General features: G+C 46.1%; 1 protein-coding gene across 2 annotated transcripts; it reads left to right on the forward strand.

The window, feature by feature from the left end:
- The first annotated feature begins 1,060 nt into the window (after positions 1-1,060).
- On the forward strand, positions 1,061-22,459 carry Arglu1 (arginine and glutamate rich 1). 2 transcript variants are annotated; one of them, XM_004631173.2, is made up of 4 exons: positions 1,071-1,661; positions 10,353-10,578; positions 12,858-12,941; positions 21,610-22,459. In XM_004631173.2, the coding sequence occupies exons 1-4, from the start codon at positions 1,315-1,317 to the stop codon at positions 21,772-21,774; spliced, it is 822 nt and encodes a 273-aa protein (XP_004631230.1). In that variant the 5' UTR covers positions 1,071-1,314; the 3' UTR covers positions 21,775-22,459. The 2 variants fall into 2 exon arrangements, with proteins under 2 accessions (XP_023570945.1, XP_004631230.1); XM_023715177.1 differs by lacking the exon at positions 21,610-22,459 and having other exon boundaries at positions 1,061-1,661; positions 12,377-12,936.
- The last annotated feature ends 298 nt before the right edge of the window (positions 22,460-22,757 follow it).

Genomic DNA, 22,757 nt, shown 5'->3' on the forward strand with positions numbered 1-22,757 from the left:
TATTATAAGCTGCTTGTGGGGATCCTCTGGAGTAGGGACAGGATGGGACACACCTGGATTCTTTTATTCTCCTCCCCCTCTCCACCTCCTGCCCTCTCGGACTCTAAATCCGCCTTTCCCATTTATACGGTATCCTTATTTTTACTGCTTGTTCATGACATAGAGCGCTTACATCCCTCCCATCGGGCACCTGAGCAGGCACATCTTAAATCTTTTTCCTTCTTTGCCCTCACCCACGCTCACCCTTGGTCTACTGGCCCCTTCCCATTTGTGAGAGATCTACTTCCCCATTCCCTTCCAACAAATGAAATCGCCCTATGTACAGGAAGCGCACTTTTTAAAAAAATGTATTTAGTACAGGGTCTACAGGGTCTCACTATGCAGGTCGTAGATCCGACTAATAGTGATCCTCCTGTTTACAGCCTCAAACGCTGAGATTACAGGCATGCGCCACCACACGCAGTCTCAATCTCCATCTCAGCGTGCGCGCCCCGGGACAGGGCCGGCACAGCAAGCCTGGGATCACAGGGATCGAATCCTGGCCTCTGCCTAAGCAGGCGCTCCACTCAGTTATCTGGCACGCCCAAGAAAGCACACTTTCTTTGTCCCTTTTTCTGTTGCGGGCAGACTCGCAGTCAGGGCTTGGCTGCCCCTAATCGTGCTGCTGTAACACGCGCGCACGTGTCAGTGCACGGGACCACACGAGTGGAATGGGATTTCTAATCTCAGTCCTTGCACTTTCAGCGAGGAAATCAAAGGCCCCAAGTGAGGTGCTCTTCTCAAGGCGCCTGGGAGATCATTTAGGGAAGGCTGAGCAAAACAGTTCATAGAAAACGTAATCAATTGGCCCCGACCGAGGAACGACTTAAACAGCACTAAAGGCGACTTACTGCTCGTACCTGGCTTTGGCTTGTTCGCACAACATCAAAGCCCTCAGAGCTAGGCCAACAGCCAGTGGTGTCAGATTTCCGGCAGGAAAGACGGAAAGAGCCGAGGGCGCTCGGAGACGCTCGGCAATCTCCGGCAGCCTCCGTTAGGGGGCGGGGCACACGCTTCGGCACGTTCCGCGCAGGGCATTGTGGGAAGGGCGGCCGGTGCAGCCTCCGCTGCCATCTTAGAGACTCCTTGCCTTGCGGCCTTCCCGTCGGAGGCGGCCTGCGTGGCGGTGGGAGCTCGCGAAGAGCCGCAGAAGGTCAGCCGGCGGGCCGCGCTCCTTTCCCCGGCCTCCGCAGGACAGCCAGCTCGCATCCGGAGGCGGCGGCGCGGGTGCGCGCGCGAGGGGCCAGCGGCCGCGGTCGTCGCGCCGCCGGGAGGATGGGCCGGTCGCGGAGCCGGAGCTCGTCGCGCTCCAAGCACGCCAAGAGCAGCAAGCACAACAAGAAGCGCAGCCGCTCCCGCTCGCGCTCGCGGGACAAGGAGCGCGTGCGGAAGCGCTCCAAGTCCCGGGAGAGCAAGCGCAACCGGCGGCGCGAGTCCCGCTCGCGCTCGCGCTCCACCAACGCGGCGGCGTCCCGGCGCGAGCGGGAGCGGGAGCGCGCCTCGTCCCCGCCCGACCGCATCGACATCTTCGGGCGCACGGTGAGCAAGCGCAGCAGCCTCGACGAGAAGCAGAAGCGCGAGGAGGAGGAGAAGAAGGCCGAGTTCGAGCGCCAGCGAAAGATGTGAGCGGGGGCCAGGGGCGCGGGACGGAGCCGCGGGGCCGCGCGGGAGCAGCGCGAGCGGACCGGAAGGACTCCGGGCGAGGGCGATTTTGGCGCGAGCGGAGCCCGCGGAGTCCGGAAGTGGCGGCGGAGTCCTCCGTGCGGTCCGCGGCCGGCCGGTTACCCCTCTCGATGCTTACGTTGGGGCCGGGGGTTCCGCCTCTTTACACGGCCGGCCTGTTGTTGCTTGAGCGTGTTCTCCGAAAGGCGGGGTGTTCGCCCATCTTTGCTCTGACGTTTACCACTTCCGTAAGACGTAAAAAGGGAGACACGCTGGAGTGTGCAGCGTGGGTTTGGCCCTTGGTTCACTCCCGTGACCCGTCGTCCCGAGCAGGCCGTTTGCCTTCTAGGTTGGTGCCTTGTGGCCCTCTAGTGAGCAGGTGCAGTCCTATGTACCCTGTAGTACACTTGGTTAGAAGATGCTTGAATGATTTATTTTTTGTCGTGCTTACAGGCAGGATTTTTATGTAGGCAAAATCAAGGGACCTTATCTGAAACGCTACAGGAGATCATGCGATTTATTGTTTTGAGTCTCAGGTCTAGATGTAGATGCGGATAACTAAAACTACGTGGAGTTTTTATTTTTCAGTATAGTTTTGTTTTTACTTGAGGATTATGGCACACTGGTAATATGGGTATGCATTTCTGAAAAGCCTCGGGAAGATGCTTGGGGTTAAACAGTGTGCTCGCTCTTTCTTTAGCCACCCATCCTGGAACAGTTCTGCAGCGAGTGTATGAAAAGTGCTTGTACTGCAGGAACTTTTCAGCACACCGTTGCTTCCGAGCGTAACTAGTATTGTAGAGGAAACGAGCTGCTGTGCTGTCAACACTTCCTTAAAACGTGGGCCTCTGGCTTTTTAATACTTGAGACTGTCAGTGAAACTAGGTGTAGATGAAGTCGTTGTCCAAGAAACCTTGATTTTTTGGTGGTTGTTGCTCATTTGTTTTAATAGAGTCCAACTTTTGGGTCTGGAAAAGGCAGGTAAAGCTCTTTTCAATTGGAATATGAAAAATTGCTTAAGACAACACTGACATAATTTTTTCCAGTGAAATCAAAAGAGGCCTCCAAAGAATAATTACAGTGCTTGGCTTTGCTAAAGAGCTAAGAAGCATAGGAAAATTGAAAGGAATCTTGATATACAGAGAAGACTGGAAGCATTTTTTTTTCCTGTATTTTAGGAAAGTACAGGGTGTTCAGGGTCTCACTACTAGATTGGACTCATTGAGCCGCCTGTTTACAGCCTCCCGAGAGCTGGGGTTACAGGCACAGGCCACCATGTCCAGTCTCAGTTGCCTTCTCAGCTTGCTCTGGGGGTGGCGCTGACACGGAAGGCCTGGGATTGAACTCCTGGCCCCTTCCAGGCGTTTAATCCGCTGAGCTATTTGGCTGGCCCTTGGAAGGAAACATTTTGGCAAGCTCCACATAAGGAGCAAAGAAGAGAAAGATGAAGCATCTGTTATGTGGTTCAGGGTTAAATTGAAAGCCTTTAGGAGGGGAAAGGATGTGGAAATAGCCACCTGGACCCTAAATTCCTTTGTGGCGTTGTATGCTAATGTGCTGTAAGGCTTTGGAAATACTTCAGAGACCATGAAAAGAGATGTAGGCTTTGGAGTGTTGAGATTAGGAGGAAATAGTTCTTTGTACAAGTTCCTGCTTAGTTTGTTTATTCAACTGGTATTCAGTGATTGTAAGTGCCAAGTGCTGTTCTAGTCCCTGTTAACAACCGTTGATCCCTTGTAAGATCATGGTGTAGTTCAGAGGGAATAGGTAGTAGTACACTGTGCTAAATTAAGTGACAATGATAGAGTTGTTCATATAAAAGAGGCATTCTGGTGGGCACATGTCTCCTTTGACCCAAATAACCAGTGTAGAATGTAAGAAGATTGTGAGGCTGGATCCAGGGTATGTGTGGGAGTCTCTCCTCCCCCGCCCCCCATTGGAGGTTTTTTTGGGGGGCAGGGATTGAACTCAGGCCCTTGCACTTGCCAGGGAATCACTTATTCCACTGAGCTATCTCCCCAGCCACCCATTGGGGGTTGAAAGGAAGCAGTTTTAAGGTAATCCGGTGATCCTGGTCTTAGAGAAGTTCTCTAAATACAGTAAGTACCAAGGTCTTCAAGTGGCTAGAGAGGTGGAAGCTGGGAATTGTGGTGAGTCCTTGTGTGCCATAAAAAGAGCTTTGATTTCTTTGTAGAAACAGATATGGTTTCAAGCAGGAAAATTGCATGCTCTCTCCTTTTAAATTTTAAACTGATCCTTGGTGGTTTTATAGGATGAAAATTGAGAGGGTTACAGTAAGTTGAGGCAGTGGTAAGGGCAGGCAGGAAAAGAAGGGCAAGTTTTAGAAACATATAGAGCATATGAAATTGTATGCTGGCTGCCACATTTATAGTGTGTCTATTTTTTAATGTGTTTAATACAGGGTCTCACTCCACAAATCGGACTAGTAGTGATTCTTCTGTTTTCAGCCTCCTAAGCACTGGGGATTACAGGTGTATGCCTGACACGACTCTCAGGATAAAACCCTTGATCCCTATGTCTGCCTAAGCAGGAGTTTTAATCCCCTGAGCTATCTGGCTGGCCCTATAGTGGCTTTATCATTTTCTGATGGCTAAAACCTTGGAAACTTGCTGAGCATTGGTTCAAGGCAAGGGAAACTTAGAGGGAGCTTCTGTTTGGTAATTCCTGCGTGGGCCCTGGTTCTGATTATCCTGAGCTGGTCTAAGTGGGTAGTGGAGGGCTAACACCTAGGGAAGGGGCCTTCACTCATTTCCTTGACACCAAGAGTGTACAAAATGGCCCAAGCAGAGAAGCAAATGGTTCAAGGGACAAAGAACTGCAACAGAAGTGTGTATTGGCCATGGAAAACTCATGGTGGAAACAGAGTAGACAGCAGAAGGTAATAAAACAGTAATCATGTGTTAGGTTTAACCAGTTAGGAGCTCTGGTGCAATTGGAGACCAGATTGGTTTGCTGCTTAAAATTCGGAGGGCTTAATGAAGTGCTTTGCTGAGCTGAGGGAGTGAATTTAGGAGTCATAGTCTTGGTACAGCAGTACAGTAGCAGGCAGGGCAGGCCAGATGGCTCTGCAGATTAAAGCACCTCCTTAGGCAGACTCAGACCAGGGTTGGACCCCAGGCATGCTGTGCTGCCCCCGCCCCCAGGGCATGCTGAGATGAGACTGAGACTGAGACTGGTTGTGGTGGCACATGCCTATACTATAGTGGCCTATAATCCCAGTACTTGGGAGGCTGAAAACAGGAGGATCACCACCAGTCCCATTTGTGTAGTGAGACTCTGTACTAAAGACATTTAAAAAAAAAAAGAAGAAGAAGAAGAAGGAAAAAAAGTAACAAGCCCCAACCTCTTGGGCACCAAAGACAGGTTTTGTGGAAAGTGGTTTTTCCACTGGGCTGGAGTAGTTTCAGGATTATACTCATGGAAGCACACCATGTAGATCTCTGACACGCGCAGTTTACAGGAAGGTTCCTGTTACTTTGAGAATCTTGATGCCGCGCATGGTGTGAGGAGAGGTGCAGCCCAGGCAGTGATGGCAGTGGGAAATGGATGCAGATAGAGCTTCCCTGCGTGCAGTGCTTGCCTTTTCCTTATAGGAAAAGAACCTATAATTGTCTGGGCCAGGGGTTAGGGACTCCAGCAAAAGAGAGGCCTTTGAATGCTTCTCATTTTTGAATAGCTAATTTACATAGTTATAAATTAAATTCAAAAGATGTCCCTTGAGCCAGGCTGGGGAGATAGCTTCGTGGTCTAAGTACCTGCCTGGCAAGCGCAAGGACCTGAGTTCGATACCCAGTACCATATGCTGTGCTGGCAACCGAAACTGGGAGTGGCAGCACATGTCTGTAATTCCAGTGCTGGGTAGGCTGATATAGGAGGATCACTATGAGTCTGAGCTGTGCAGCGAAACCCTATGCCAAATAAATACATAAATCTTTTTTTTTTTCTTCAAAAAGGATGTCTCGGCAGTGTAGCGTGTGAGTCCCTCTCACCCGTCTTTTATATCAGTATTTCTGTTTTCTTTTGTATGTTTTTGAGGTGGTGTGTACATGTGGGAACTTTTGGAGCTGAAAATGCCTTGCAGCAAATCATGGGAACATCACTGGCCTGCTGACTTACTCCACCCTGTGATAGCTGGTTCTGCCTACCCTCGGTGCTTATCTGCCTCACACATTAAGAGCACCTAAACTGAACTGGGTCTGTGCAGGCAATTCTTAGAAGACACCTGAAAGGGGCTCAGCATTAGCTGTCACTGGGAGGAACACCCAGCATCCACAGCGTAAAGGGGAGAGACACACTTGGGCTCAGTTTCTGTGGGCTCAGTGTAAGGCTAGGAAAACAGCATAGTTGAAAGAGTGTGACCAAGGAAAGCGTGTTCATGGCACCCGTTGTCAGAGAGCAGAGAGCAGGGAGCAACCAGAGGAAATGTTGCTCTTAAAGTCACACCCCTGTGCACTGTCCTGTCTGACCAGGTGACCAGGTCTGCCTTGTAATGTTAGACTTCTGTGGGATGATTAAGACCTGAACTCTAGAGGGCCGGCCAGATAGCTTGGCAGACTAATGCGCCTATGTAATCCCAGAGCTTGGGTGGCTGAAAACAGGAGGATCATTATGAGTCCAGTCTTTGTAATGAGACCTATAGACCCTGTACTAAATAAAAATTAAAAAAAATAAATAAATACAAAGAAGACCTGAACTATAGAAGCTCACCATGAGGGCTGTTCGGGCGGGCATGTATCTAGATGTCTCTTGAGTGCCTCATGTGGTCATCATGGGGCTTTTTCAGGGGTGGCTGGATCTAGAGTGTGGTTACTGAGTCAGTCCACTGACTGGTTTGGAACTGTCCTAATCTTGGTAGGCTAGAGTGAGTGTAAAGGGAGCAGAGAGAAGCTGCTAAGGTCTCTTGTTTGCTACCTTCTGCCCCCATGAATGTCTCCCCTGCTAAGCCTGTCTGGCCACACCACCTTGCCTTGGAGCCAGCCAGGTGTGGATTGACCTCCTGCAAGCTGAGCTAAATAAACTTTCTCCTTTAACTTTGGGTACTGGGTATTTTATCTCGGCAATGAAAGAAAAGTAAGACAAGGGCCAAGAGCAGGTTTTTTGAGCAGATTCTCTTTGTGGAGCTGTATGTTACTGGAATGTACCTTTTGAAACAATGGCATGGTAATCTGGCTGTTGTTAGAAACTGTCAGACTTTTCCTTTTTTTTTTTTTTTCTAGGAGTTTTTTAGTTTTAGCTCTTCTAATTAGGGATATGATCCATTTCGAGTTATATTTTATAGAGTGTGAGCCAAATTTATTCTGTTGCAACCAGGGATTGAACTCAGGCCCTTGCGCTTGCTTGCCAGGGAAGCGCTTATTCCACTGAGCCATCTCCCCAGCCCCAAGGAACTCTTGTAGTACTTACTTTGCACACATCCTTGTCTCGTGTATCACTGGAGAACCAGGTAAGACAGTGTAGTATTACTCTGGAATCTGCACATCTGTAGTCACAGCTCAGCAACATCCATTGAGCTTGAAGTCAGAAACAATTTAGCTTCAGCTTTCTCATTAAAAATAAAAAATGAGAGGCTGATACCCGCCTAGTAGGAGGAGTCCTGAGTTTTAAACGGTGACTCTGCTATGTGAAGCTCTTGGCCCACCAAGGACTAAGGACGTACTGTTGGCTAACAGTTACTGAGTGATTCTTGGAAGGCAGCCCCTGGGATTGAGGTCACACTTTAAAGACACTTTAGCAATCCTGTTCTGCACCAAGTCCCACGCTTAACAGTGCTAAGGTACTGTGCTCTCACTGTTTTCTCACTTTTAATAGCCACCATTCTAGTGTTTTTATAATACTTGAAAATGGGAAAAATAGAGATCTGGTGTTACAGCACTGGGTCCATCGAAATACCCAGAGTCACCATGCTTTCTCCAGCACCTACTGGCAAAGAAACAATTCACCTAAATGTGGGGGAAAATGTAAGAATGCCATTGGGTCACAACTCTTAAAAAGCAGTGACAGCCCAGGCCCAAGGACAGCAGTACTTCTGTCCTCGCAGTGGTCTTCAGCCCTGGCCTCTGCTGCAGGGGCTTGTGAAGTGGGGAGCTGCCTGGGAGGGGAGAAGCTGCTGGGGCCATGTGGTCCGCCCCTCCTGGCTGGGCCTGAGGCCTTCCCGCGCGTGCTCCCTGACCTGGGGATTGGGAGTGCCCTGCTGCCCGGCTTGGTGTCTGGGGGATGAACGCAGGCAGCTGGTACTGTTCTGAGCGGCCCAGTCCTCCTCGCCGCCTGGATCTGGGAATTGACTGGCAGGGCTGTTCTGCGCAGCTCTTGGGGACAGGACAGCTTGGTAGGGGCCTGGTGAGGTATCGGGTCTTCCGCTTGTGCAGATTGCTGAGCAGGAGCCTTTCTGATTGTGAGTTCACACAGGGCCTTGTCTTGTTTTACTTTCCATTTAGTGTATACATTTTTAATTAAAACTTTTGAATAACATAATTATTCAAATTTCTTTTGAATAATCAGCACTGTTCCATTTAGGATTGGTAATTAAGGGTTGTCTTCTAATATTTTTGAGATTTTGAATATTTTTTCTAAGCTTTGTTTTTACTGATATCCAGAGTCAACTAGAAAATGTGGGTGGGAATATAAAGTTTATATACAGATGTAGAATGTTGCTGTACTTATATACCTGTCATTCAGATTCAGCCATTGTCAGTGTTGCTTATTATCTGATAGTTATCTCTGGATAAATCAGAGAAACTTTAAATTGAAATTGGCATTCACTTTACATTGAACTGAAATCACCAATTCTTCAGATGCTTTTTTTTTTTTTTTTAAAGAGCACGGTCTACAGGATCTCACTACACAGATCGGATTGTAGTGATCCTCCTGTTTTCAGCTTCCCAAGTGCTGGGATTACAGGCACGACACCACCATGTCCCATCTCAGTTGCCTTGTGAGCACGCCCCAGGGGCAGAGCTGGCCCTGGCAAGGCAGGCTGGGGATCCAACCTCCAACCTCCAGATGCTTCTCTTGTATTTTTAGTGTTGTGAAACATATGCTCTTATTCTGAGCTGTGCTATAGATGTAAAAGGTTTATTGTAATTAACCCTAATCCTAAATTTGTCTAGAAGCAGCAAAATGAGCATAGTATGTCTTAGGCTTTCATATACCTTTTAAAAATTTAGTGTTAGGTCGAAAATATTTTAAGAAACAGAAGTCCTCATAGCGGTCGTTGCAGATGCCTACGACCTTAGGAGAGAATAGATGTTCTCTGTTATGTACTATGTCCTCATAAGTGCTAATTATCGAGACGATGTAGCAGGTGAAGGGACCGAAGTGAAGCAGTTGTTAGTAATACGGTTAGAGAATGAAAGTTCTTAGGTGGGGATGGAATCATCCCCCAGACTAGAATTGAGTTGAGTTCCATTGAGATGTTTAATGCTCACATAGGAAGTCTATTAATCCGTTGTGGACTGCCTCATATGTGTGTCAAATGAGCCATCAGAATACATAAAATTTGCAAGTTTAATTTGGTGGGTTTGTGAGAAAGTCAAAGCATTAATAAATTGGCGTCTTTTTTTTTTTTTTTTTTTCCTCCAAATGCCTTCAGGGCAGGTTTGGCTGGCTTGAGTTGTGGGGATCAAACCACAGAAACCTGAGCCTGACTGCTTTGTTGAAGCAGCCACTTAAAGAACTGAACTAAGGGGCAGGCCCCCTAAATTGGCTTCTTATAATTTAAGTATACTGCACGGGCCTCTGAATTAATTCATTCAGCACAAATTTGTGTCATTGTGCTGTTGAACAGAAATGTAATGAGAGTAAAATACAGTTTGAAATTTTCTAGTAGCCGCATCAAGAACTAGGAGAATTGATTGTAACATATTCTCAATCTGTCCAACATAATACTTGAAAATATTTGAGAAAAATGTTTTTCTTTGTAGCCGTCTTCAAATATATGGGGCTGGTGATTGTCACTGGTATAAAATGTGTAAGATTTGCATGCTACTTTCTGTTGTGTTAATATTTTCACCCCAGACTTCTGAATAAGTTGAATAAGTTGGTTTATAGGCTCACAGTGGAATCACAGTAGCTACAACAGTAGTGTCGCACTTCACCACAGCTCTGTGGTGTGTTTTTCCTCCACTTCTGCCACCTTGAGAGATGCTCGCGATTGCAGTCAGTAGATAGAAGAGAGAAAGCTCCTTTCCTCTTGCGTAACAGTGAATAAGCTGGTCGGTGTTTAGTAAATGCTGTGCAGGCAATTATGCCAGCAGTTTAAGTCTCCGCGGTCTGCTCTTTGCGTCAGAAGTAAAGGGGACGTGCATTCAACAAAGTGCCCACTGTGTGTAAGTTCTCCTGACTTGGTTCTAGGCCAGTCCATGGACTGCACTATTTACAAGTAGGCAAATCTGTGTATTTTAACAGCTTGTCTTGTTCTGATGAAGTTAATAATGAGTGGGCTTGTTTCTAACTTATAGTTCCTGAGTAACAATTTAGTAGGCTTTTTTTATATAGCCAAGTTCCTATAATCAGAAAATGATACAAGATTTTACTTAGATAAAATGAGGTTCAGTGATTTGCCAATCTTAAAATGAGTGGGGATTTAATTTTTAGGTGTTGAGAATATTATCTTTTTGTGCTTTGCTTACTAGTCGGCAGCAGGAAATAGAAGAGAAACTCATCGAGGAAGAAACAGCACGAAGAGTGGAAGAGTTGGTGGCAAAAAGGGTAGAGGAAGAATTGGAGAAAAGGAAGGATGAAATTGAGCGCGAAGTTCTCCGAAGGGTGGAGGAAGCCAAGCGCATCATGGAAAAGCAGTTGCTCGAAGAACTCGAGCGACAGAGACAAGCTGAGCTTGCTGCACAAAAAGCCAGAGAGGTAACGCTCGGTCGTTTGGAAAGTAGAGACAGTCCATGGCAAAACTTTCAGTGTTGGGTTGTGCCTCCTGCTCAGTTCAGAAAGAGATGGAATACAGACTATGGCATTCCTTTCTCATCTAAACTCACATTGCTGCGAAAGTTAATTTTTTAGCCTATTCACAAGTGCTGACTGATACTTAAAAGTTACTTTCATAAAACTTATTCAAGGATACCTTTTTGATTTAATGGAACTGGCTTACATATTTGAGAAGTGTTTGAAACTTTTGCCATGGCTGCAGGACTTACATTCTCTTGGGAGGGTGGGGGAGATAGGGAGTGGCGAAGGGCAACAGTGGGAAATCCTCCTGTGGTTGTACATTCTTTTCTGTTCATCACTCTGTTACCTAGACTGTGAGAGGCTTTTTGCCTTCAGTCAGAGTGCAAAGAGCAGGGCCTAATACCGAGCGACAGTACCTGCTGTTGGTAAATAGGTCTTCTCACTCTTCTTTTTCCTTCTTTTGTTCCCTTTTCCCTCCCCAAATCCTGCTTCAATACAGTGGACTAATTCTAGCATTCTGATCATAAGGCCCTCCATTTTCCTAATGTGTTTCAAGGAATCTTTTTAGGAAACCATGTCCAGAGCATTCGTCCATTTTTTTAGTACCTACTAACAACTCCTTTTTTTCTCTAGAGAGTTATGAAGGAACAGGTTGTCCTTGTCTGGAGTCAAGCTAAACACATGATTTGTTTTGTCAGCAGCGGGAGCAGAAGTTGAAAATGTCTTTCTGTGAGACAGTAATTTGCTACTGAAGCTTTATGGCTTGCGCGCACTGATTACTCCAGGGTCCTAGAGCTCGGTGGAAGCCGCCTAGCACTCGAGGCAGATCACTTACAGCACTGAGTGTCCAGCAGTGTGGTTTGCGCGACGAATGTGCATCCCAGTGGCGTGACCTAGGAAATTCTGAAGTTAAATTCTTTTAAACTGAAATATTTGACTTAAAAAAATCAATGACTCGTTGTCATTTTCCATCTTGGCGTGATTGGGGACAAGTTAACTGTCATATTAATCTCTTTGCTTTCCAGTAAGCGTAGCTTTTAAGTTGCGTTTGCCCTTGTCCTGTCTCTAGATACACGTCTTCATTAATAGTGGATTCAGACTACGATATTGAATGTGTGAAATTTTTAATTGCATCAGTGCTTTTAATACTAAGTTTTGGAGTAATTGTGCTCTCTTGTAGCGAGTTATTAATCATAGTAAGATTTTTTTCTCTTCATTTGCTTTTTGTTTTGTATTAACAATTTTTTTTTTACACGGACACAACCCTCTTGACAGTCTTTCCAAATAATAAAATCATTTGACTATGTATGCTGTGATCTGAACACTGCCCAAACCATCAAGCAGTGTTCATATAGTTTGCATTATAAAACTGCATTAAATTCTCCAAGAAAAATAAATTACTGAAGAGTTTTATTTCCTGACCATGCATCCCCTGGATTCCTGAATTTCAGTTCAGACTGTAGGTGACAGTTTAAGCTGCCTTTAGCAGTTGTCAACATCTGAGTGTTAAGCCCATTTTCCCCATGGAAGAAGCCCGTAGTTCCATGAAGTATGGATTACCATTTGTATTTTTCACTAACAGTAAATGTATTTTTCTTATTAATTGTTTGCCTTAGGAATGATGAATTACATTTTTTGTTCCTTCTTACCATAAACATCTGCATTCCTCAGCTCAGCCTCCCTTGTATGTTGTTCCTTTATAAATGGTTGAGCTGCCGATGCAGGTATTGCCAAGCTAACAGTACAAATCATTTTAAAGAGGAAGCTGGCGCGTATGGCAGCCGAGGAGCACACTCTGCAGGACACTGGACAAGACAGTAAATATTCAACTTTTAATGCTGATTAAAGGAGTATAGGTAAAGAATACGTAGGTATACATGATTGGTGAGACAAATATTCACTTTATTTATATTTTATATATTATTTTTTTAATTTGGTAAATACTATCCAGTTTTGTAGTTGTCCTTGTTGATTTGTGTGATATTAAAGTATTAGTAATAATTACCAGGAAACTATCCTAGGGAGGGTTTAGTCGGTTGCTGTTTGGACTGGGAGGGATGATGTAAATTCAGTGCTAGACACCAGTGCTAGTGGCTGCACAGTTTGTCATTTGTCAGACAGAAGGGAGCTGTATAGCTACCCTTAAGTCAGACCAAAGAGGCAGAGCAAGATTAGTGAGTATTGACACAAACAATAAACAATTTATTTTTTCTAACATCTTAACCTGTCCTCCCCTGTAGGAGGAAGAACGAGCAAAGCGTGAGGAGCTGGAGCGAATACTGGAAGAGAATAACCGAAAAATTGCGGAAGCGCAGGCCAAGCTGGTATGTACAGACCCGACGTGGGGGACTGCATTTGCATCTGCTTTACTTTTCTTCTAGTTTTTATTTTATTTATTTATTTTTATTTTTATTTTTTTTGCAGTACCAGGGATTGAACTCAGGAGCTTGTGCTTGGCTAGGCAGGTGCTTACACCACTAAGCTATCTTCCCGGCCCTAAAAGTTTTTTTTTTGTACCAGGAGTCAAACTTAGGACTTTGCAATTCAGAAAGGCACTTATGCTGCTGAGCTTTCTCCCCTCCTTTCTTTGAGTTTTTATGGAGTGATTCCATGCTTTATAATTTGATTTAAAAAAAAAAAAAATTAAGTACTTTGAGTTTCAGGCAAGAGGAGGGCTATTCTAGTAGGTTTTGAACCCTGATATGGAGAGAATTGCACAATTTGTGGTAGTTTAGAACAGGTTTCTTTTATAATAAGTTGTATTGTCACTTATTTTTTTTTTTTTTTATCCTAACCTTATTGGAAATTTTTTGGTTTAAAGACTCAGCACTCAGTGTGCAGCAGTTCACTGTGTGAGTTGCCCTCTTTTACTTGAGCAGGCGTTTGGAGCAGTAACTTGTGTCTCCTGATCCTAGCACACAGCCTAACCAGAAAGAGGCTGACAGAATGGAGGTGGAAAATATGGTCTAGAACAGTTTAAAATTACAGTAAAGAAGCTAACGTAAGGATTTCTTTTCTTTTTTTTCTTTTTTCTTTTTTTTTTTTTTTCTTCTTGGCGGAACCAGGGATTGAACTCAGACCCTTGAGCTTGCCAGGGAAGCACTTATTCTACTGAGCCATCTCCCCAGCCCAAGAACTTATTTCAAAGTTTAAAAAACACCATTCCTGTTTTTCTTCCAACTGTTGTTAGTACTTGTATTTTCACTTTTTTTCTAACATAGTACTGGGTCTGCAGGGTCTCATTACACAGATAGGACCCTTGTGATCTTCCTGTTTCCAGGCTCTCAACTGCTGGGATTACAGGAGTGCACCACCACGCCCAGTCTCAATGCCAGGGGTGGGGCCAGCACTGTTTTAACATTTTAAAAGTAAATTATTTTGATGATGTGGGTGTTTGCATTTGTGAGTGTGAATGTATTTTGGAGTGGCTCAGTCTGAGGAAGAAGAAAGCTAATATAACTACTGGAACACGCATATAAGTAACCCACAGCATGCGGGGAGCATTACGAGGAAAGACGCTTTCCTCAGTGCTCGTGGTGCAGAAAGTATGCTTCGAAGGAGAACACAAGGGCTGGCCATATATATAGCTCAGGGGAATAAAGCACCTGCAAGCAGTCCCAGGGGCTGGGGGTTCATCTCTGGGCCTGCCATGCAACCAAAAGAAAAAGGAGAACACAGTCACATTTAGGGGAAGCTGGCTTGGGCTGGTGGGGTGGTATGTGGTGCTGGTATTTAGTGTCCTCGACTCAGGCCCCAGGGGTGCTTAGCTTTAGGCATCTAGAGAAACTTGTCTGGTTAGAGCTTGTTGGGAATACTGGGAGAGACGCTGCTGCTGAGTCAGTGCAAGTGGGGATGTGGCCAGGAGCAGCGAATTGCGGGCTTCTCTTAAAAGCTTGGTGTGCCTGTGTGTCTAAATAGAAGACCTTGATGGGCCCCAGCGAGAGCAGTGGGCCCCCAGCTCCCAGGATCGGGGCAGAGAGCCCTTCCCAAAATGCCTGTGGCCGTGGCCTTCTGCGTCCCTCTTGGCCGGCCTGCTGTTGTAGTTGCTGATGGCCTCAGGAGTAAACCTACTGTTTTGACCTGTAAATACCAACATAGTTTTCAGATTGGGTAGAATCTGGAAGGATGTTGATGTAGAAAATGCATACATTGCTTTAAAAAAGATTTGGGGTGATGGGGGGGAAAGATTTGGCAGAAATAGGGACTTTCTGGTAAGGGCTCAAAAACAAGGAGGACCTGTAATAGAAAATGAGGGAGGACAGGTCCCTTCCGAAACGGTACTGGAAGCCCTAACTGCATGGTGGCCTGTGATGCTGTGTAAGGCAGAGTTTTCAGGGTGAGTTCAGTCAAATGTGGACGGTGCAGTGCGGCTGCGTGCCGCTCATGGACAGCAGGAAGAGATCACAGAGTTCGCCGAGTTGTAGCAGGAGCCAGCGCATGTGCCTGCTCTGCGATTCTCCAGCCCAGTGAGGTGTGCTGCCAGGGCTTGGGGGAGCGGCTGGAGCGTCCATCCTCTCTTCCCCCTTAGCCAGTGGGCCCTCTGCCCTGAGCCGGTACAGCAAGGACGCTCTCACCATGAGTTAACACTGTGAAAAATAAATTCCATTTCTTGATAATGTACCCAGTTGGTGGTATTTTGTTATATCAGCAGGAAATGCACTAAGCCGTGAGGTTTTTGAAGCTATAGCGGAAGTGCCACCACCAAGGATGAAAAGTGACACTGAGGCTGTGAGGGAGGGAGGCAACCCCAAAGACCCCAAAGAGCACACCGCGCCCTTGAAGAGCACAGTGGCCTGTGATCTGCAGCCACCAGCAGGCCGGAGGGGCGGGGGCAGGTGCAGGCTGCCGCCATTTTTGTTGGGGCGCGTCCCACCAGCACCTGCGCACCTCCAGATGCCTGGGCCTCCGGGACAGTTCTGTTCTGAGCCACCCAGCTTGTGGTCGTTGTTTACAGCGGGCACAGGAAGTGAGTACAGCAGGAGGGCAGTTACAGGAGGCCGAGTGCATGTAAGTGGAAATGACACGGTACCTACTCTTGGGATGGTAGCAGTGTTGTGCATGCAGGTGCCAGATGCAAGTGTCAGATGACTTCATTTGGGATGAAGTGGTAGGGCTGTGTGAGGAGAAGGTTGCCAGCCAGCGCTGGAGGGGGGCGGCCCCTTGGCCGCGTGTTAATGACGACAGTGCAGCAGAGTGCAGTGTGCTAGTGCCTGCCGCTAGGTGGGGCCTGGGGGACGGACAGAAAGCCGACAGTAGAAAGCTGCTCCGGATGCGGGGCCTGCCTGCATGAAGCAGCAGCTCTTGGAAACTGAAGAGCGCAGCTGTGGGCGAACCTGTGGGCTGGCGGGGTGTGCAGAGTGAGGGAGAGCACACGGCTGTTGCCGCAAGCAGAGTGACTTCGTGCTACAGTGCCACAGATCGCCAGTGTGCAGAGAAAACTGAGTCACGCCTGGGAACGGCCTGGCAGAACAACAGCGTGGTAAGAGCGCTCCATGGGCTGCTGCTTCTGCATTGCTAGAATATAAAGTTTAAAGCAGGCAGAAAGCACACATTCCTCATGGCAGCATTGCAGAGCAGTGTTTGTGAGCTCTGAGGTAGTGATTTTGCATCTAATACTGATTAGATCAGTAATAAAACCAGCATTTAGGGGCTTGAGACAGAGTCTCGCCGTGTGGGTCGGGTTTGTCTTAAAGGCCTCAAACTCCCAGGGAGTACACGTGTGTGCCACCTTGCCCAGCTTGCCGTCACTGCTAGATGTGTGCGTGCCTTGGTCGCTTAGCGGTTACTTCTGTCTGGAAGCAGTTGTCAGTAGAATAGTGGGATCTGATCCAAGTTTGAAATTTCAACATGAGTTAAGGTGTTAATGGTAGGAAGAAGGTGATGGAGAAGAGAAGGCAGGAGGCGGCGTGCGCAGTGATGGGTGGTAGCTAATGAAACCTGGTTTTTGGTACCGTGAACTGAGCTGTAGGCCTTGCCTTGCACGCAGACCAGTGCCATGTGGCTGAGCTCCGTCTCCAGCCCTCGTGATGTCTTGCTGCAGGTTTGGGACAAGAAGACCATGCCGATAACTGCAGGCATGACTTCGCTGCGTGTGTCTCAGGCTTGTGTGCCTCCTAGCCTGTGGTTTTCTAATGACATCTCATTTATTTTTTAAGTTTTCCTATTCATTTGGTTAGCTGTAGTGAGAAGTGTGTTCATACAACATAGAGAAGATGATGCATCAAGGAATCGCATGACAGTGGATTGAGGTTTGTGTTTTGGAAGATTTAAAATGCCAGAGTCCATGTTTCTTAGGAGTGGCATGAATCCTAGTCATGTCGGATTTTGTCCATGCATGTGTGTTGTCGTGGTCCTTCTCCTCCTCCTCTTCCTCCTCCTTGTCCTCCTCCTCCTCTGTCTCCTTCACCTTCTCTTTCCTCCCTCCTCCTCCCTGTTTCCTCCTCCTTTCCTTCTCCCTCCCTCCTCCTCCCTCCCTCTTTCCTCCTTCCCTCCTCCTCTCTCCCTCCTCCTTCTTTCCTTTCTTCTTTCCTTCTTGTACCGGGGATTGAACTCAGGACTTATTCTACTGAGCTATGTCCCCAGCCTGTATGTGTGTATATACGTGCGTGTGTGTGTGCATATGTATGTTCTAAGTGAGTTTCGTTATCTTTACCTTCTAAAGGGACAGTTGCTAGTCACCTTGATGCAGTTTGTAAGTAGTTTAACAGTGGTAAAAGTTAAGTTCAGCACCAAGGCTGTCTGGGTACAGGAGGCAGTAGAAGACAGACACTGGGAGCGTACCCGAGCTCTTCTCTGGTGGTGCAGCCTTGTCTCATGTGCAGTGTTCTCACCGTTCACTCTGAGGAGCAGGGTGCAGTCTTGGGTTCGAGGGCTAGCAAGACCTGTCCTGCTTAGCTTTTTCCATGGCCTCAGATGTGCCTGCCATGCAGTCCTGAGGGTCAGTATAACATTTCTCCTTCTATGTATCTAAATGTGAAATAAAAGAAGGGAGAAAATCAGTGGGTATTTTCTGGCAAGTATTTCAGCTGGGATTCAAAATTTCCAAGTCCAGCATTTAGCAAAACACCCAATAAGCAGGTCTGGGGTTAGAGCCACATCACAAAGCCTGGGACCACTGTTGACCACACAGGGGTGGCTTTGGGTTTGTGGTAAGGAGTCTTACTCTTCTAGAAGTGTAAAGCTACAGTGGAGGGAAATACAGATATTCTCCCATGAAGGCAGGATGCTTTCCTTCCTGCTTGCACTGTGTGAGACACTCACAGCTGCTGGGACATTCCTCACTCAGGCCCCTGGGTCCCAGGTTTCTGGGCCTGACTGAAAAGGACGCTTGGTTTGTTTTCTTATAATTAAAAGTAATTCGGGCTGGTGAGATGGCTCAGCGGTCTAAAGCACCTACTTGGAACAAGCTTGGCAAAGCACAGGGACCGCGGTTCGATCCCCCAGCACCACATGCCAGCCAGCCCCGCCCCCTGGTGGGCTGAGCTGACCACACACACACACACACAAATAAATGTTTAAAAATTAAAAGTAATTCCAGTGGCGTATAATTAGTATTTCTGAAAAAATACTGTTTTATTTTTAATTGTTTTAATTTTTTGATTAGATAATGTGATCTTAGAGTTGCGATTGCATTCTTTTTCTTTCTTTTTTTTTTTTTTTTGGCAGAACTGGGGATTGAACTCAGACCCTTGCACTTGCCAGGCAAGTGCTTATTGCACTGAGCCATCTCCCCGGCCCCTATTCTTTTTCTTAGATAAGTAAAAGTCCAGTTCCTTCACCTTTCCCCCACCTCCCTGCTTCCCCTTACTGTTGGAAAAGTGTGTGTGTGTGTGTGTGTGTGTGTGTATGTATTTTAGGCTCTTTTGAAAGGCATGTTGATGAGATACATACTATTTTTGTTCTTTTTTGTGCAAAGTCGAATGTTTTTTTATTTTTTGCAAAGTCGAATGTTGTGTGGCGTTTGCTACTTCTCATTCTTCACTTTAACATTATCGTGCAGACTCACCTGTTCCAGAACATGGCCTTTCTCCATCACTGCCACGCCATTTTAAAAGTTTTATAGTCTTCAGTTTTGTAGATCTTCTGTGATTTAGTCAGTAGGCAGTTGATACTCACTTTTTTCACCCTCATTTTACAAATACATTGTGATAAGTGACCTTGTGAAAATAATCAGTGTTGCCTTGTACAGGCTTGCCAGTAACTTCCGTAAAATTAAGTTATTGGATAAAAGCCATTTAAGAAACCCAGTTTTAGTAGTATCATCGTGTCCTTTGTTCAGATAGCATACCCTATCATGCTTTCAAATTTTTTTCTGTGTGATTAGGTGAAATTGCGTACTTTCAATTTTACCTAAATTCCTCTTGGGGGGTTGAAGTTTGTGATACTGTTTTTGGTCCTTGCAGCCTTGTTCCCCAGAGTTGTTGCTCCGTGTCCTAGGGCAGAGTTTGACTTCAGGAAAAAGCCAGCCTGAGTTTTTGTCTTTGCAGAGGCTTCCCAAGCACTTGCGCACACAGAGTTCAGTTGCATATCCTGAAGCCCTTTCCTATATGTGGGGGGCTTACTGAAACTGGATGAAGAGCTGGCATATGAATTCGCTGCAGATCAGAAGCACAGTTTTTATTTTATTTTTTTAAATGTGTGTTTGGTTCAGGGTCTCTGCAGAGCTCACTGTCTTACTAATCTTCCTGTTTCAGCCTCCCCAGTGCTGGGATTACAGGTGTGAGCCCCATGTTTGGTCTTGGTGACAGGCTCTGAGTGCCTGGGATGGGACCCACACAGCATGTGGTTCCAGGGATTGAACCTGGGTCCTTGCGCTTGTCTAAGCAGGTGCTTAGACTGCTGAGCTATCTCCACAGCCTAATTTTTTTGTGGTAGTTACTAGTGAAAAAAACCTTCCGGTTATGGCACTTGTCAATGGTAGGGTTTCAGTGAAAATCCTAAAGCCAGTAAAGGGGGATCCTGGGCTGTTAAGTACAGAGTGGAAAACATGGAAAATTGGAAGTCCTCGAGGGTGAGGTGATAAGGAAAGGTGAGTCTAGCTCTATTTGCAGGATGGATTGAGAAACAGTGTGAACAGGAACACTTTTTAAAGATGTAAGAGATGTGTGGCCCTGCACGCATCTGGTGGCAGTAGAAATGGAAGTAAACTTGAGCAGAGCAAATGGAAACGAAGCATTGTCAAGTGTTTATAACCAGCCGGCAGGGGGAGGAGGTAGCTGAGCTGTGGGCCCTGCACAGCATGGACAGTGACTTTAGGGCAGACCTGAGCCCCTGGGATTACAAAGGGCCCATCCGCAAGTGGTGTCCACTGGCCAGCTGCGAGTGCAGCATGTGGCCGGGGTGAGCTCTGTCTTCTGTAGCTGACTCTTGGGTTTTTAGCTCCCCCTTCCCCCAGCTGCTGCCTTTCTCTGTTCTCTGGTTTATTTTTATTTTTATTTTTTTATGTATTTGGATGTTGTAGGGTTTCACTACACAGCTTGGACTCATAGTCATTCTTGTGCTTTGAGCTTCCCCAGCACTGGGATTACAGGCATATGCGGGAGACTCTGGCAGGCTCAGCCCGCCCTGGGACAGGGCTGGAGTGGCGTGCAGTACCCAGGATCAAACTACAGTCCTTTTGCTTGCTTCAGCAGATGCTTTAGTCCGCTGAGCTATTTCACCAGCCCTCCTCTGTGTGCTTCACCCTGTGGGTTTGCTGTCCCTGCACAGTCTGTCATCTGTGTGGCAGGCTGCCCACTTCATTGTCTTGAAACCTCTTTGTCTTGATGTACTCAGAGGTGCTTTGTTTTTCCTTGCTTTGCTACCCGTAGAATAAAGTTCTAACTATTTTAACAGCCTGGAGTCTGAAGGAGTGATAGGTGGAACACCTTAGAGCTTTGCTTGCACAGTGTGGGAGGATACGTCAGGAAGCAGAAGCATTTGTCCTAGCAAAGAGAAATGTCATTGCGTTTAGTTTGTTACTGGCCACGTTGAACGTAGTTTCATTAGAATAGTGGAGATAGCAAGGATGTAACGTTGGACTTGGGATTGAAGTAAGAAGGCAGCCTGGAAGATGTGAGTGCTTTACCTCAAGATCAGAGAGTTGTGAATGTGATCAGCAGAAAACCCAAGGCTCAGTGAGAACAGCCTTTCTTTGTTAAGTGAGCTTAGAGCCGGCGACCCCAGGAGCAGAAGGAGCAGCGGTCTGTGTTGTCAGGTGCTGCGCTTTGTCTTTGTCCTCTACTGACTCAGTCCGCCCAGACTCCCTTCGTTGTTGCTCTATGTCCCTTGGCAGAAAAGGAGTTGGGTCTGGTTCAGAGGGAGGAAGCAAGTGTGGTATCCTTGGAAGGCAGGAAGGAGAGATGGGTCAGAGATAGAGTTCATGAGAATGGCCTGACCTTTCTTGATAAGAGGTAAAATCTTCTGTGAAAAAATAAAGGAAGGAAATCAGTTGCCTAAGATTGAAGCGGTTGGAGGCACTATGGGAATTAATGATACCGTTTGAAGTTAGCTAGCGTTTTACAGTCAGCTAGGACAGAAAGTTTCCACATTCTTCTCCAGGAAATTGGGCCTGTGTTGTTTCTTGCTTGGTTATATATGGACAGCATGGTGTGGCTGTGGGGGGAATTTCTGTAGGGTTTGTATACCTCTAACTATAAACATAGAGTAGTCTGTGTCTGGATTTATAATCCACAGTAAGTTCATCTGGTACACTGAAGGCAGGGAGGGTACAAGGCGGATCTCAAGGCATGCTTTATAGATGTTTCCATTTTTGAAATGTGGCTTTTCCTACAATTTGTTACTTAATTTGTTCATTAATGTGAGTACAGTTACTAGGCATCCTTTCCTGATCCCTCAGTCACATGCTGACCCTGAATCCCGCCTAGGCCTGCTGTGCGGCCACGCTGCTGTGCCCGGTCTGCACTGCGGTTGTCCGCCGGCAGCCTGGACGCCAGCAGGGGCACTGTGAAGACACGGCAGCTTCTGACTTCTGCTTTTACCTTTACCTTGCAGGCTGAAGAACAGTTGAGAATTGTTGAAGAACAAAGAAAGATTCATGAGGAAAGGATGAAACTAGAACAGGAACGACAACGACAACAAAAAGAAGAACAAAAAATTATCCTGGGCAAGGGGAAGTCCAGGCCAAAACTGTCCTTCACATTAAAATCCCAGGATTAAATTGCAAACTCTGAACTTTTTACAAAGAAAAATGGAAGAACTTTGTATGGTAGCTTCATGTTGAAGTGTTTTTTTGTTTCTTTTTTTTTGTTTTTGTTTTTGTTTTATTTTATTTTTTAAATTTGGAAAATCTGGAAAGTTAGCTTGTTCTAGTAGGGGCTCTGCTCTGCAATCCCTTTTATTTCCCACCTTGACTCCATTGTCAGATCCTTATCAGATCATTGCTGTCTTCTAAAGAAAGTGCTATATTTTTCACCTGTTGGATTCTGTATTAGTGGTCTGCAAAAGTGATCACTCTGAAACTATAGATGGTCTGATAAGGTTTTTACTGACTGACCCGCTCCGCCGACTGCAGGGTTACATATACTCTGTAATACATCATAATGCTGGTTCCACTCACTTTTTGTTTTTTTATATATTTATAAAAAAATAAAAAGTTGACAGTTACATTGGAAAAGTCCCAGGTTGTTAGTGGACCTGTGTGGTAGTTGTTAGCCGGTGTCTGCGAGACGCCGGCACCCTGATGCTCCGGTACAGGTAAGGAAACGGCAGGCCAGCTGGGTGAACACGCACTTCGGTGTTGTCTCTGTTCCATTTGTTTTTATTTTATTGACAAAATCAAACCAGCGTTCCCCATTGTGTAAATAAATGATTTTGCTGAATAAAGTAAAGTCTTAAATTCCTATGTTTAAGCAATTTTTTTTAAAGTTCTGTCAAGTCTTAACAGGGTGGTTTACTTCATGATCAACAGTTAAAAGTCCTATACTTTCTCTCCTTTATACTTTTAACATAGGGCCATGTGTACATTAAATGTACTTGGTTAATTGGTGTTTACGACCTTTTTTACAAATACTTTATGCCAATAGACCAATTAGGACATCAGGTATTACCTTTAAGAAACATACCACTACTCAGAGGTATAAGTTTATAAACCTGTGCCTCTGTCTTAGGAGATTAAGTATTACCACCACAATTTATATTTT

This window comes from Octodon degus, unplaced genomic scaffold, assembly GCF_000260255.1.
Source record: "Octodon degus isolate 3935 unplaced genomic scaffold, OctDeg1.0 scaffold00039, whole genome shotgun sequence".
Taxonomy (NCBI): Eukaryota; Metazoa; Chordata; class Mammalia; order Rodentia; family Octodontidae; genus Octodon; species Octodon degus.

What these genes read in the sequence shown, in the direction of transcription:
- Arglu1 (XM_004631173.2), top strand. Translation starts at nt 1,315, where the DNA reads ATGGGCCGGTCGCGGAGCCGGAGCTCGTCGCGCTCCAAGCACGCCAAG. An exon ending in TTCGAGCGCCAGCGAAAGAT is followed by an intron (nt 1,662 to 10,352) that starts GTGAGCGGGGGC and finishes TTTGCTTACTAG; the next exon opens with TCGGCAGCAGGAAATAGAAG. An exon ending in CTGCACAAAAAGCCAGAGAG is followed by an intron (nt 10,579 to 12,857) that starts GTAACGCTCGGT and finishes CCTCCCCTGTAG; the next exon opens with GAGGAAGAACGAGCAAAGCG.